This window comes from Amblyomma mixtum, chromosome 4, assembly GCF_055824585.1.
Source record: "Amblyomma mixtum isolate Tamu chromosome 4, ASM5582458v1, whole genome shotgun sequence".
Lineage (NCBI taxonomy): Eukaryota > Metazoa > Arthropoda > Arachnida > Ixodida > Ixodidae > Amblyomma > Amblyomma mixtum.
This window is the reverse complement of record NC_143015.1, coordinates 47,343,330-47,359,214: the sequence shown is the minus strand read 5'-3', so window position 1 is coordinate 47,359,214 and position 15,885 is coordinate 47,343,330. Positions and strand designations below refer to the sequence as shown.

The 15,885-nt window shown below is 44.0% G+C and overlaps 1 protein-coding gene across 1 annotated transcript in view; it reads right to left on the bottom strand.

Annotated features, from left to right (window-relative positions):
* Nucleotides 1–15,885, bottom strand: part of LOC149346430 (uncharacterized) — a 32,980-nt gene that overhangs the window by 1,009 nt on the left and 16,086 nt on the right. Inside the window, exons 5-7 of the mRNA XM_089541327.1 lie at nt 6,768–6,781; nt 6,173–6,252; nt 4,530–4,628 (exon numbers count right to left, since the gene is read on the bottom strand). Coding sequence (XP_089397453.1) covers nt 4,530–4,628; nt 6,173–6,252; nt 6,768–6,781 — 193 coding nt within the window. The remainder of the gene's footprint in view (nt 1–4,529; nt 4,629–6,172; nt 6,253–6,767; nt 6,782–15,885) is intronic.

Sequence of the window (15,885 nt, the reverse complement as noted above, 5' to 3'; positions counted from 1 at the left end):
ACTGCATATTTGGGCGACAGCAACGCGCTGGAGGCCTGAGCAGGCAAAGTTTTATGTCATATATTAAGGAGTTCACGAGACCATCCAGGCTGTAGCCGTTTGTTGTTGAAGTCGCGGAAGGGTCCGCCATTGGTGCTGATTAAAATCAAAACTGATGGGAAAAAAAATAGGTTCAAATTTTTGCAAAACTTGTGCTCCTCCTTTTCGAATACGTTTTCACGACTATCAACTTTGAAGATTTGGTTGCTTGAAAAAAATTGATATTCAAAATGTTTCGCCTTTACCACACGAAGTGCAGTATAATCTAATCATCCTGGCCTTATTTACGCCTCTGTTCGCGAACACCCCTTTTTATTTCGACGGTCTTTTTATTTCACCACGACTCTGATTTTGATGATTCCTCGGCACATTAGCGCTCTTGAGCAAGGTTGGATGTTTGCGTCACTTCAAATTAGCTGCTCATTAGATTCGAAGACTTTCCTGTGCGCTGTGCTGTTTCAGCGAACATTTCATAAAACAATTCATATCATCAGCAACTATTTAACACCGAAGATAAAGCTGATCGTAACCGGTTTAATAGTAATCGCTCGAATAAAGATATTAAACACCACAGATTTAAAGCACTCTCCTTGCTATGTCGAGAACTCTGTAACAATAGCTGTGCGAAATCTAAGAGTGGGTCTCCGAAAGCGCTAATAGCAAAATACAAAGCGGGTCAGACCTACTGACAGCCGGACACGTTGAATGCACCCTACGCGGATGGTAAGGGCGTCTCTCTCTAGCTTAAATTCTTCAGCCTGGCACGCATTCCGGTCGCCGATATTTCATGACGCAATTAGGAAGCCACTCTAAATGCATTCTGGAGCTAAAATATGAGAGAGAATATTGCTAGTATAACGCAGGCCTAGAAGGCAGAGATCAGTGTGGCCACACTATTGATAGGCTTATTTAGCGAGCGCTTTGTTGTAGAACATATAACTGGTGTTCGGGAGGTGTTTGGTACGATCCTCAGTGCCGCCTGTACCAATCAGGTTTCTAATGGGCATATGATTTCCCAGGTCTGGTGCTGGGCTCTTTTGGGCAAAACGTTTGGGAAAGACACTTAGGGACCTCACATCACCCAGAATTTTTAACCTATCCGCGTGGGACAATTATGTGCTTTGTGTGTAAAACTGGTTATGGCCCTTTTCTTAACAAAGTTGGGGGGTGGAGGGGTCTAAGAGTGTTTCACCAAGCATTTCAAACCAGATAATACAAGAACCAGGCCAGGACAATGCTTGTACCCATTGTACCGCCAGTGGCTACCCGGCGGCACTGAGTATCGAACCCAGCCTCTCTACTTTGTCACCCCGCCGTCGACACCGACGCCTATGTCTCACGCAGTGCGCCCTGACCCAAAAGGTATTGCAGACAGAAAAGTTTGCAAAAAGAGGCCTTGAACAGATAATTTGAAACAGCCAAAATTTGTAGATTTATCTGTGTCGAATCTCCGACCCAGAAAATCTACCAAAATGTGGTTTTCCGTTAATTTCCTACTAAAGTACTTCGTTGCTCTATTTTGGCTTCTCTCTTAGGCCTGATTGCCAACTACTTTTGGTTATATGTCCCCAGGTATTTGAGGCTTTGTTAAAATGACACGTTGATTGGGCTATTTCTGCTGAATGGGCTTTTCTTCACCATCAGCAGTACGCACAGCTGGGTCCTTGCTTTAGTGTGGGCTGTCTCGATGTTGGCGGCACACATATTTAGTGGTGCTCTTTTTACTGTCTCCTGGGTTTGTCAGCAACCAGAGCTGTGCCATCGCTTAATCTCTAATCCTGTTGCGATATGGGGCCAACAGCTAAGCTAGTACGACATTGGGTGCATGCACACTGGAACATCAAAACAAGCGAATTTTAATGCCGTAATGCTCTCAGTAGTAAGAACTTTCTCTCCAAAATATTCTGCACAACTATGAGGCAGCTTGTGAAGGATAAGGCGGCAATATTGTGCTACTTCTAGCCAATGCTTGAATAATCCTTGTCACTGAATATATGAGAAGTGTTTGCCAGAACGAGTTAAAAATAGGGGTTGGATAAAATATTCTTTTGGCTTCCTGGACCCACGAAGATTGCCTTCGTTTGAAATAAATGCTTAAAAGCCTTCGCAATTGAACGAATATTTGACATCAGGCAGCTCCGTCCCTATTTATTTGCAGTGTACAATGTAATAAAATTCTTTTGTACTGGATAATTGCCGCATTATTTATTCTCACTTAATGTATACAAAAAGCTGTTAGTAGTCCTAGTGGTCTGTGTTGCACTATACAGATAACTCATTCACGAAGCGAACGATTGAAGTAGACCTGCGGAGGTCAGGGGTCAATTTGCGCCCCAATGAGCACTCTCTTATGCAATAAAAGCACTGCCAACAGAAAGTTCGTCACCCTACCTCGCTTTTCTCTACCACAATATTCGCTTCTCTAAACGCCCCTGTTGATTTTCCGGCACGCATGAAGGAATCGTTAGAGATGATCAAACTAGGCTTTACAGATTTCTTACATTAGGCTCTGAAAGGTACCTGAAATCAACCTGTGCCATACTAAGCATTGCTGCCATGGGAACCCAAAGTAAGATTATAGTTGGCGCCGCCAGGCACCTATTTACGTAAATTATATTACTGAAATTTTTATACACTGCGGCTGGTGTGGATGCAAAAGACGACTTAATTTGGTATAACTCTTCTAGTTGAGGCTTGTTTCGACATATTAGCCTCCGAATGGTTCGCTGGTTTTGCGTAATTACTCACGGATATCGGGGACGATCGACGCATACCTCCTCCTTTGCATCACACAGCTGTTGCAATGGCGGTTTTTTTTTTTCATTTCGGTAGGCGAAAATCAAACAGAAAAATTTACCGGCTTCACCGGCCGCTCTACATCATTGGAAGACAATTCGCCGACGCACATCAGGAAGAGTTTCGCACCGATCATTCATTGAAAAACTGGCAACCAACATTTAAAACAAACCACAGAAGACTGATCCAAAAGAGTGGCATTTCCAAGTAGCAACGTGATACCGACATGACAACTATGGTGAGAGAGCTTACTTTGCTTCAGATGGACCTTGCATTTCAATCAGTGTTTGAAGAAATGTTTGTGCGAAATTCTACATCATTACCGAGATTCTTGGCTTTCGAGTTCGTTTCCTACAGAACCTTTGAAACGTATACCAACTATCAGTTGCCGGAAATACTCAGCTAGTAGATTTCTCCAGTTTGAAAAGCAGCAATAAATTTTCTGCATAGCCTTGTTAGTGTGGGCTTAATTTGTTGTCAGGAATTTCTGTTCTCTTTTTCTAAATATAACGTTCAAGAGCTAAACAAGCAAACCACGTCCCATTAAGCGATGGTCGCAATAGTCTTTGCTGGAGGTCTCAGAGTTGGTTCAGAAAAAAAAGAGATTTGGTGTTCCATCTGTATGGCGGACGCTGGTGATTCATTGAGGGGGCGTTGACACCGATGTCCGTCTCGCCAGACCAAGTAAGCTGCGTTACAATTGGCGTTTTTGGTTCCATATACATGTAAGCTAGCGAACAGCAACCCCCGCCTTTTACAAGTGAGCTCCCGTGAACGTTATCGGTAGTATAAAAATTCATTCTCATACCTTAGATTTAAACATGACCCTCAAGGACAATGATTTGTGTGAGCTGTATCTGTTATAGAGTGTCAAGTTCGTCATGACCCCATATGGCTCGTTAACCGCGGAGATAACTCCCATTAGCCCGTCGAATGTCACGGAATGGAATCCCGACTGCGACATCCATCCCATTCCTCTGAAGACAAAATAAAACTGCGCTTATTTGCACTCCGAACTTGGGCCTGACAACAAAACTTCCAATGGCCCAAAATAAATTCATAACCCTTCAATAACCCCGCCGCGGTGGCTCAGTGGTTACGGCGCTCGGCTGCTGACCGGAAAGACGCGGGTTCGATCCTGGCCGCGGCGGCCTAATTTCTATGAAGGCGAAATTCTAGAAGCCAGTGTACTATGCGATATCAGCTAGTGCACGTTAAAAAACCTCATGTGGTAGAAGTTTCCGGACCCCTTAACTATGGTGTCCCTCATAGCCTGACTTGCTTTGGGGCGTTTGACCCCAATAAACCAATAACCCTTCAATAGAGCGTTCGCTATAGCCCATCGGCTATAGTACGTTCAGTAGCACATAACACCATCCTTCTCAGTACCAGCGCTTGTTGTTACTTACGCAGTTACTATCATAGGGCGTGAATCAACAACTGAGAATCAAGTGGTGCATAATATTAAGTGCCTTTACTACTGCTTAGTAGCATTCGTTGTTCGCCTCATTCCGCTGGATGCAGTACCTCAGTGTTGCCAGTGTCCCGGTTCTCCATGCCACAGATTAGCTTATCTGTAATCTTGATATTATATAAGCCCCCAGGAGGCTTATATTCAAGACATTGTGCTATCGCTCACGGCCCAGTAGTTGGAATTGCAACGTTCAACCAGATGTCAATATTAAAGCACTTACTTTTTAACGGGGGAAACTCGGCGCCAAAAATGATGCAGTGGTGGCTTGCATATAGAATGGCGTAGGTGCTGTGGATATCGTTGGGCAGCGGCTGGCCGACTGCAAGAATGCAAGGCGCTTAGCGTTTTCTAGAGTGTTTTCAAGAGGCAAGGCTGCCTGCGGCAATCATATACGTGAAAAAAAAGTACGCTTGGGAAGTTTCTAGAAAGATTCCTGTAATCATAAGCGCCATGAATTTGAATGGCTCTACTTCAGCGGCATTCGGTATTCGGTGGTGCTATGAAAACTCTAGTATTTCTCAAGAATACTGTCGAAGAATCTGTCACATCATAACTATGTATGCCACAAGCCTGTCACAATTTATCGCCGTACACCCGCCCACACCTCATATAAAGTCCCAAATCGTAACATTTCTGATATTAATTAAATCAAATAAGTAATAAAACAATTAATTGCAGGTTGGACATATCAGTAGATGAGGCAGGAAGACACTCGCATTTTTGTTTCGTGGAAAGAAACTGCTCTTGAACTAATTAGTGTTAGGTTGCTTTATTAAACTCACTTTTACTCAGTTTAGGCTCAAACGTTTTGTATTAATAAGGAGTTTGAAAAATGTTCCTTAGAAATAGTTACTTTTGACGCGCAGTCATTTGACGCAGTTACTTTTGACGCTACAAAATCAGAGAACGAAAGCAACAGCAACTCTTTGTGGTAACTCTTGATATTTTCTGGGAGAAAGTACTTTCTGACTATTATTCTCAGAAACCTTCAGTACCTATTTTTTCCACTTATGTAGACAACAGAGAACAAAGTGCCTTGTTAGTCGCAAACTTCCGACTAGGGCGAGTGGAATGAAATAACAATATTTCTGCCAGTATATATTATAGTGAACGCCCTTTGCGCCAAACAGCACACTACTGTGGTAACGTAGCAATGACGGACCTTTATGCAGTGAAAAACACCGAATAGAATGCCTAGTATGAAATAAATCATCATATTGGCTATATTTTTGGCGAGGGTTCAGGACAGGAATAGGTACTTGCTTCAAGAGGTAGGCCAGTTCCTGAGTTCGAAAATGATGGAATTGTTATTGGAAGGTTTAAAGTTTGCGACACTCTGTGTGTTAGAGCCATGTTGCAATGATCCTGGTTACTGTGTCGATGATGTACATACTATACGAGGTATCTGCTCTTTGAGTGTTTTCTTACTTTCTCTTGTTGTAGTATTGTCCTAGGTGCACTACGTCCTTCGCTTCCAATCTCACATTATTAGTGGTGGCTGAAACCTAATGGTCGCACTTTGGTAATTATTTGCCTTCTTCTCTGTAGCCAACGTTCGTATTCTTCCCGATCTGACATAAAAAGAGCTTTCGCATACTTCTCCCTGAAAGAATTCACTTTTTAGTGAAATTAAAGGCAGCCTTGAAAACACAAAAAAAAAAGCGACATTGCAATAGCCGACGCTCGTGGATAAGCCGCAATGATGAAGTGCTCAGCCTGTGCGTTTGCGGCGCATGAGGAATCCGTATGCTTGGGTGGGTTTACCGCTCAGCTAGTTGTACGCGCCGATTTTTTCCGAAATGGCAAGTTTTTCGCGTTCATTAGACTGGTTAAAATTTCCTGTAAAAGCAATACATTACTTACAGATATGGCCAGTCTCAAGTCTCGGCTCGTTTCCTTTACCCGGCAGTGTTCTCCATTCGAGCACTATGTTGAATGTTCTGAAATATAATTTTACATAAATTATATTGAAATATAATTATATTTATATTTATATCTAATTAATTATATTTCTTTAATTATATTTAAATATAAATAAATATAATTCAGAAATATAATATATAATTTTTTTTATTTTATATATGCTCACACAAGTTTTATGTCGGAAACGTTTTTCCGCGATTTAAGTATTCAAAGAATATGATTAGCCTTTAATTATGACTACGCACCGAGGCGACCTACGTTTATCTTCGCGTTGGGGATGAGTACCCGTATTTTGTGCGATTAATATTGTTCTGCAGATCTTATTACTGAACTGGTTTTTTTTTTAGGTATGTCCTTTGTGCTCCAATGAACGAGTGTTCCTTCGTTCTGTTCCAGATTCGTTCTACATCTGCTTCGCAAGACAGGAAAGCAAAATAATTTTTTGCTTCAAAGCTTTTTCAGCAATGAAACCAAACACTCGTAGAATCACAAAAAGCGAATACACAAAGTTCAGTTTTTTTAGGCTCCTTAACTGTATATCCAATTCTTCTGAAAAAGAAAAATTGAGTTTTGTATAAATACAAATAAAGCATTTGCATAATTTCCCAATGCTGAAGCAGCGTTTTCACTCGACTAAACATTACGAGCCGCCCTTGGGAGAATTTAACACGCATGGGTTGGGTAAAAAATGTTAGGTTCAATGCTTCAGCTGCATTTAAGACATAGAATACTACTACCATGACTGAACTATGACACTTTAAAGCAATTCTGATGTTTGTTTTCGCATTGAAGACTTGTTTCATGCTCGAAAATTAACGTAACTCAACATAAAAGAGCTTTCTCTACACAGTCCAACGAAGACCAAATTCCCTGGTGTCCTTACACCACATGTGACTGACATTATGAAGCAAATTTATTTCTTTTAGCACGTTACCCATTTATTCGAAGCAATTTACTCACCGACTCGAACGTGCTATCAGGTGCTATGAAAACTCTAGTATTTCTCAAGAATACTGTCGAAGAATCTGTCCCATCATAACTATGTATGCCACAAGCCTGTCACAATTTATCGCCGTACACCCGCCCACACCTCATATAAAGTCCCAAATCGTAACATTTCTGATATTAATTAAATCAAATAAGTAATAAAACAATTAATTGCAAGTTGGACATATCAGTAGATGAGGCAGGAAGACACTCGAGTTTTTGTTTCGTGGAACGAAACTGCTCTTGAACTAATTAGTGTTAGGTTGCTTTATTAAACTCACTTTTACTCAGCAAACAGCGCAGACAAATAACTTTAAATAAAATATGTTTACAAAGCCTTACAATGAAATATTAAAGATCCATCAAGTACAGAGCTAACGTATTTTTCTTTGTTTATTAATAGCGTACCCTTGTAACTGCGTATAACATCAATTATAAACAGCGTATCCTTATATCTGGGTGCAAGCTAAAAGACTGAAAATATTTATTCGTGAGCAGTTTTTTTAGGTAAGCAAGGCAAACGCAACACGAGTTTGCTAAATAGCAGAATATGGCATTGGAACTTATAGCTGATAAATTACGCATTGCCTTCGATCCATGTGCCTACAGCAGCCGGCTAACTTAGTTGTGCCATATACAATAAATTAACAAAGTGAAGCACGGCTGGAAAACCTCAAAGTGCTTGCCAATGTTTCAAAAAGAGGACTTGTGTTTGCCTTTTGTTCTGGCACTAATGGACAGACGACTGCATCTGAGATGCAAAGGACTAAAAAATATTTTTTGACCTAATCAGGTACACTGTATATACAAATACCAACCTTCTGCAAAAAGAGATGACGAAGGCTTTCTCCCAGTCACAAAACCATTAGCGCCATTTTACGTAAGTGCTGATTCCCTTCTTTGGATAATGTGGGTCTGTGCAAGCAGGTCGGTGAAAGTGGTGCAATTATTTGTTGCCGTTCACCAGATTCCGGCCGTTGTATCATTGCTCATTTTTCACCTTTATTGCGGTTGTCACATTAAAATAGCCAGCTTAAATAAGTTGCCTTATAGGGAGCAGCAATTTCCCACAAATGCAGTGACCAGATTCGTTATCCTGCTGTCACGCTCTAGAAAAACTCGTCGGTCTTCACTTAAATATTAATTTTTTTCTAGTGAATAATTAGCAGCTTAAATCTCTTTCATTCTGTTCTCGCCTTCTGCAGTGCGCCTAAATTGATACGCGGAATTCTATACCTTGATAGTTGAAGCGATCATAATTTTCTATATGTCTAGAGTACTGTCCTGTTAACATTTCAAAGTATCACCGCGAGACAAATATGTAATTATAGTAAAGTGAAGGTTAACAATGTTACCCGTTGAAGCGACTATCGGTGAAGACGACGACGCTGACTGTGCCATTAATGAGCATTCACGAAGCCTCAGGTCGTAGAGTACCTCTCTCTGCGCTGCACAGTAGTTTGTGGAAACCTCCCCGCAACATTTGGTGGAGTTCCGCGGGAAGCAAGGTGGATCACCTTTTCTGCAGACTCCCTGTTTTTGTTTCCCTCTTCATCGCCTCAGCTCGTCCCCATATTCCGCCGAACGCTTCTCAAGAAACTAACCGACGCAGCTCCCGGAGGTGACGCTGCATTCGAGCCCCGCACTGCAAATCCTCTGCTGACCACTGCTCGTCCTTGTAGTCTCCTTGACGACTTTGTGGATAATATCCCTGTCCCAGCCCTCATGGACTGGTGCCCAAGTAACCGTACTTAGCTCATCTTTTCGCTGCCGCCTCAAGAAACTGATGAGCACTGGCGCTTCGTGAAAATTTCGCGTCGCCGATGGCAGTACTGGTGCCGTTACTGGAATGTGTACTTCCCTAGTAACTGTTGCCTGTCGTCACATCCCTGTTCTGTTCAGTGTTTCACCATGCCCTCACGACGTGATACTCGGTCTGGACTTCTCAAGAGCCCAGTCTGTCCTTGTGGACTGCTCCAGCGGCATTCTCGACTGGGGCTTACCACTGTGCTCTGACGTCTCCAGCGCTACTCGCCTTCGCTCCACGGAGTTCGCTCACCTGCCCCTGATTCTGCTGTCTACCTTCCTATGTCACCTTTTCCACCTGTTCCTAGCGGCGACTACGTTGCTTGCCCCATTACCGCTGTTGTTCTACACCATAATGTCACTGCCCCGTACTTCGTCGGGCACGTCAACAAAAATAGCACGTACAGTCTTTGTCAAAAGTAACCAGGCTGCATGGTTTGTTTCTCATTCGTATAGTAGACCCCTCACGTCTTTTCTAAAGATCGAAAACTTCTTTGAAGTTGAGGGCAGAGGTTCTCCTTACCGTAAAGATATTTAGAGTTTGAGGGCTGGCATAAGAGCTTTACTATACACCTGAGAGGCAAATCGTGCAGCCTGGTTACTTTTGACAAAGACTGTACCTTCCAATCCTTAACTTCAGCCTCTTCTCTCCAGTTCTTCTCAAAGGCATTTCACTCGACAATCTTACGAAAATTTGAAGTCTAAGCGGATCGCGCGAGTAGCGAAGAATAACAGTTAGGCCTCGACTCAGCTGACCGCCGGGATTCGCCGACTGCACCATTTCTGCCCTTTACACCCGATCCGCACTCTGACACCCCACCGCAACCATCTCTGGTCGAATTATTTCCGGGATGACTGCGCAAGATTAGAGCCCCAAGTATGCTGAAGATGTTCACCACCTTTTTGTGTCGTACAGCGACATTTTCGTTTTACTTTGGTGCTCGACCTCTGGGCCAAACGTCCGTTGTAACTGATCAGATTGGCACCGGCGACGCCAGTCCTCTACACTGGAGTCGGTATTGTTTATCTCTTCCTGGGCGCCACGTCATCCATTGGGAAGTCGACAAGATGCTGGCCAATAACAATGTCGAGCCTTCGAATAGCACTTGGGCATCCCCTATCGTGCTTGTTACGAAGAAATATCAGAGTAGGCACTTTTTGTCGACTATCGGCATCTCAACAACATCACCAAAAAGATGTCCGTCCTTTTCCGCACATCCCATCGACCACCGTAGCGGTTACTGGCAAATCTCTGTCGACGACAGGGACTATGAGATCGCTTTCTTCACCGCAGATGGTCTCTATCAATTTAAATTTAAAGCAATGCTATATGGCCTTTATAACACCCCTGCCGCATTAGAACGCGTGATGGACTCGCTGCTGCGTGGCTTTAAGTGGACAACTTGTCCATGCTACTTGGACGGCCCGATTTTTTTCTTCCCACATTTTACAGCCGCCTGCATCGACTTTCGTCTATCCTGGCGCTTTTCCGCAGCATCGGCCTTCAGTTTCACTCAATAAAATGCAGTTTTTGACACCGCTAGCTTAGTTCTCGGCCACTTGGTAAATTCTGCAGGCGTTCAGCCCGATCCTGACGAAGTCCACGCCATCAGTGCCTTTTCCACTCCCCGTTCGCCCAGTGACGTCCGCAGTTTCATCGGGTTGTGTTGCTATTTTCGCCTGTTCGACTCCAATTTCGCTGCAGTCGCCCGCACTCTCATCAATCTGCTAAACAAAGACGTTCACTTCTCTTCGAGGCCCGGAGCATGCTGACGCTTCCTCAAGCTGCATTGCTATCCTCACCAACTCACGTGTACTGGCGGGCTTCAAGCCTAGCGCCCCTACGAAACTTCGCACATACGCCAACGACCACGAGATTGACGCCATCCTTGCTCAGCGGCAATACAGCCACCAGTGCATGACTGCCTATGCCAGCCGCCTCCTTTCTTCACTTGAGAAGAATTATCCGACCACAGAACGGGAGTGCTTGACCGTCGTTTGGGCCCCTGCGAAATTCCGCCTTTACTTGTTTGGCCGACCGGCCACTCTTGTAACCGGCCACCACGCTCTGCACTGGCTCTCTTCCATCAAGGTTAGTACTGGTCGTCTTGGGCGCTAGGCGGTGCGCTTTCATGAGTATACAGGGTGTCCCAGCTAAAGGTAACCAAGCTTGTAAAAAAGAGGACGTTCCCTAGCCCCAGTGAGACCAACTGAGGGTTATTGACAGTCTCGTGTCCTAGTCGGCAGTATTTTTTTAATATTGCAAACGTGATTAATTAGCAGAGACTAATTAGCTAACTTTTTAATTATTGCCTTCAGAAAGAAAGTGCCAAAGCAGGAGTTGTAGATGCCATACAAAAATAACCGTTTGTCGTTTTGCAACCAAGTACCACTGATACAGCTTCTTTTATTTTACTTAAAAGAAAGCCCGCGAAATACAAAAACAACCACGTCATAAGGAAGCATTTCAGCGCTCCAAAACGACGATCAAGCAACGACATCCGCTTACGCTTGCAACGCTGTCCCGAACAGGGTTCGGCGTTTTTGGGTGGTGGCGAGATATGCGCCGGGAACTGCTTGCGTCATGCAAAGTGAGCGGGCATATCTTTTCAAGGAAGTGAAGCGCGGCTCGCATGGAGCGCTTTTTCACGCGAAACCTCGCCTCGTGTGATAGGCATGTGGCCGTGCCGCGAACTTGAGCCGTGACGCGCTGAAAAGACGGTCGCCCTAGCGCCGATGCAAGAGTTGCTGGCGTATATATCGCAACCATCGCAAAACGCCGAATCCTGTTCGGGACAGCGTTGCAAGCGTAAGCGGATGTAGTTGTTTTACCAATCGTTTGGGAGCGCTGAAACTGCTTCCCTATCACGTGGTTCTTTTTGTATTTCGCGGGCTTTCTTTTAAGTCAAATAAAAGAAACTGCATCAGTGGTACTTGGCTGCAAACACGGCAAACGGTTATTTTTTTATGGGATCTACAACCCCTGCATTGACACTTCCTTCCTGAAGGCAATAATTACGAAGTTAGCTAATTAGTCTCTGCTAATTAATCACGTTTGCATAATAAAAAACATACTGCAGACTAGGACACGCGACTGGCAACAGCCCTCATTTGGTCTCACTGGACTAGGGCACTTCGTCTCATTTAAAAGCGTGTTTACATTTAGCTGGCACACCCTGTATATTTTTTGCCGTGCACCATTCCGGCCAGCTTCATCATGATACAGACCGCCTGTCCCGTCATCTCGTTGATCGTCCTTCCTCCACAGACTGTGACTCTGACGCCTGTGTCTTGTCTATCTCGGCCTTCTCACACATTGCCGACGAACAGCACCTGGATCCCAACTTACGCTCCAGCATCGGCGGTCACAACGCCGACCGCCCTGAACCTTCCTTTGCCATGTTCGTCATCAGCGGGAGCTTCGTTGGAAACCCTACGGCCCACCTGTACTACTCCTTTGCACGTCTCTTCGGAGTTGCGGAGGTAGGAGTACACTGCGTGCGCCTTGTCGCCAAGTTGAAGCCATTTTGTTGCCAGGATCTTTCTGATTAATTGGGCGGCTCGCACCCTGACGACGATTATGTTCTGTTCCCATAAGGGCCAAACGCTGAGCTAAGCTGATTCATTGTCCACTCCAGCTGCCATGTGCAAGGCGTTTCGGACCGCGTTGCCTCCCCTGAATTTGCCGAGATCCACCGTTCTTTTAGGCTTGATTATGATGACTGCATCTTGCTTGTCCAGACGTGGCTGCGGAGGAGGCTTCCTACGCTTGACTTGCGTGTGGAGCGTCTGCTGCAGCGGCGTGTCAGCTGCCGCGGGGACTTGGCCATCTGGCGTTTGACCTTTCTGTCGTGCCGAGTGGTTGTCACGGGAACATGCCTGTTCCCACTCTTCTATCTTGCATTGGAACCTTGTCGAAAACTGGCGTTTTCGCCTGTGGCATGGTGACGACCTGCCTCCCGCGTTTGCCCGCGAATCCCGGCGGTCAGCTGAGTCGAGGCCTAACTGTTATTCTTCGCTACTCGCGCGATCCGCTTAGACTTCAAATTCTCGTAAGATTTGAGAAAACGCTCCCACCTGAACAAGGGTGGGTGGCCTCCTCGGTGTTCTGGAAGTGTAGCCAGATGGTGTTATAGCGCTTCGGCAAATGCTTCGGAAAAGGATAATAAATTTGGTGGAGCCGACGTGAGACACATTCGCTCTTCCCGACTGCTGAGGCGTGTTTTTGTCCTCTCCGTTGGCTTTCAAATTATACAGTGAATGTATAAAATTAGATTATTTCTCTATTCATACTTCCGAACACTATAGCATTAATCTTGACCTATATTTTATTCACTCTATATTAATCAGTGATGCTGACACACTACAGCTTTGAGATTGTGAACGCTCTCATAGATGTGATGGTTACTTGACATCTGTGTTCATATTAGATCATCTTTCACCCTAGCCTCTTTTCCTGATCATAACTATCAATATAATGCTCCCATTACTGGGACTGCAGAAGGTACCACTTGTTTCTTTGGTAACCTTTGGATGTTATGAATTCCTGGTATAACTTTGATCAATCATTCAAACAATACATCAGCATGAAGCCATGTTGTGTGCCTGGTCATTCTGCATCTATTTAAGCAATGCTTTTTGTCCATACCGACTGATAAACTGCATAGATTATGAGTGCAATCGGAAACTGGATTATAACACGAAATAGAAATTTACCAGGAACCTTCCTCCTAAGTCACTTATGTTACTTATGTGCGTTACTTATGTAACGCACATCGAGCGAAACTGACCGCTTACAATTTTTCAACATGGACGCTAATTGTCAGGTCATTTTTTTTTATTTTGCTGCAGCCTTGCACCTCGTTGCTAACTCCTTTTTCTGCACAAAATCATCTGCAGTCATCCTAGCTTGTTTAACGCTGTCAGTGCTTCGCAGCATTCTCTCTTTTACCCAGTCGTCTACAGGATTTAACAATTTATCTTTCTCATTTTATGACAACCGACAGGCGTGCCTCAGGGCATTGGTCTTGGCCCTTTATAATTTGTTATTTATCTTATGGAAGCGCCCTTAAGTGCCATCTTCACTTATCTGTCTTCTCCCCTACGACTTTTTGCTGGCGACTGCCTCCCTTACTGCCATAATAATTCTAACGACAAATAGCTCGCTCTTCAATGTGTCCTCGCCCTCATTTTCAACTGGAATAATATATGCCAAATGACTCTTGACACTTGCGAGGATTTCTTTTAACCGAAGCAGTGCGACTGCAGTCTATTGTAAAGTAGTTTTTTTATGCATCATATTGCAGATGTTTCCCTCTTTACCTCACACAATCTTTCATAATGAGCATCTACGTGGCTAAGAACCGGGCGACGGCAGTTGCCAAGTATCCATGTTAATTTTGGGAAACGCTCCAATCGAGCACTTTCTCCCGCACTTAGAATTTATTTATTAATGATACTAGCCACAACACAGTGCAGGTTCACAAGGGGGAGGGGATTATAAAGATGACACTGGGAGGATGTTTACCCTTGCCCTGCGACGTCAAGATGACCGCAGTGCGGTCAGCAAGATATTCCAGAATACTATGAGTGCTAAAGCCCACAATTTTAACAAAAATTACATTGAAAATAAAAGAGCTTAAGTAGGAAATTCCGCGCACAAAACACAACTGAACGAAAAAAGAAAAGAATTCAGCATAGTTTGAAGTCAAGGACTCAAGCAGACTGCGTTTTTTACAACGACTAACGGAATAAATCACTGGAAGTGTTCGCGGAAATTTCATGTGGCAGTTCATAACATTTGCAAAACATTTAAAAAAGCGCACCAGCAACACTTTTATTTGCATCACATTCCTTTTGCACTTCCTTTATAAACACGGTCAGCCTATGAAAAGAACTAAAAGAGCATTTTAGAATCTCTACAAAATAGAGCCACCGGCTTTATTACCGGTAACAATAGCCCACCTTTGAGCCTCACACAGACCCAGGCAGACAACCTTCTCATGGTTGGATTTAGCGCTCGTATATGACTATCTCCAACTATCATTACACAGCTTTGGTGTCTCCTGTACCTTTCCATGCGCCACAAGGTATTTCACATTGACTTTACCAAGCGTCTCGGCAAAAGGTAATAAAGGATCTTTAAAGGCGTAGTGTCCTGGACCAATGAAACCTGTTCAGGGCTCTTCATTACTGCGCGGCCTACTCCAGTATTTTTCTTCCTCTAATGATTCTTAATTATTGAAGACTTATCAGGAATAATTTCTTATCCGCTTCAGGAACGAAGTTCTAATCCAAAAACTGTAAGTCGTTTTGAAAAATGATCCGCAAGCACTGTCTCAACCTTCTACATAAGAGTGGTAGCTATGGGAGCTTGAAGGGCTTACATGAGTGTGCTCAAGAAATGTAAAGACCAAGTCCAAAAATCCCTTCTAAGACATAAGCAGTGCCATCTACCTCATGGATCGTGCACTAATATTGCGATTTAGAGCCACCTTAGCTATATTCGGTGTACTCCCTCGTTATATCAGTTAATCAATTTTATAAACGTCTGTATCACACCACGACAAATCGTTTGACACCATCCCGAATCCCCTGCGACAAAAGGTTCGGCCGTAATGGCCGTCTGAAGGTCCTCGGAATGCACGGTTTGGGTACGGCAAGGTCGTCGCTGTGAATCCTACACGTATTTTGGGCTGCATCTAAATCAGTACCTTTCTCCTCAGGAACATTCTAGCTCATTTGACACCACTTGGAACATTCTGCATCAAAAGGTTAGCCCCCAAATTTTATGCAAATCGTGGTCCCGATGGGGTCTCGATAGGGGCACATACGGGGTGTTTCACCTAAGACTTTCTGCA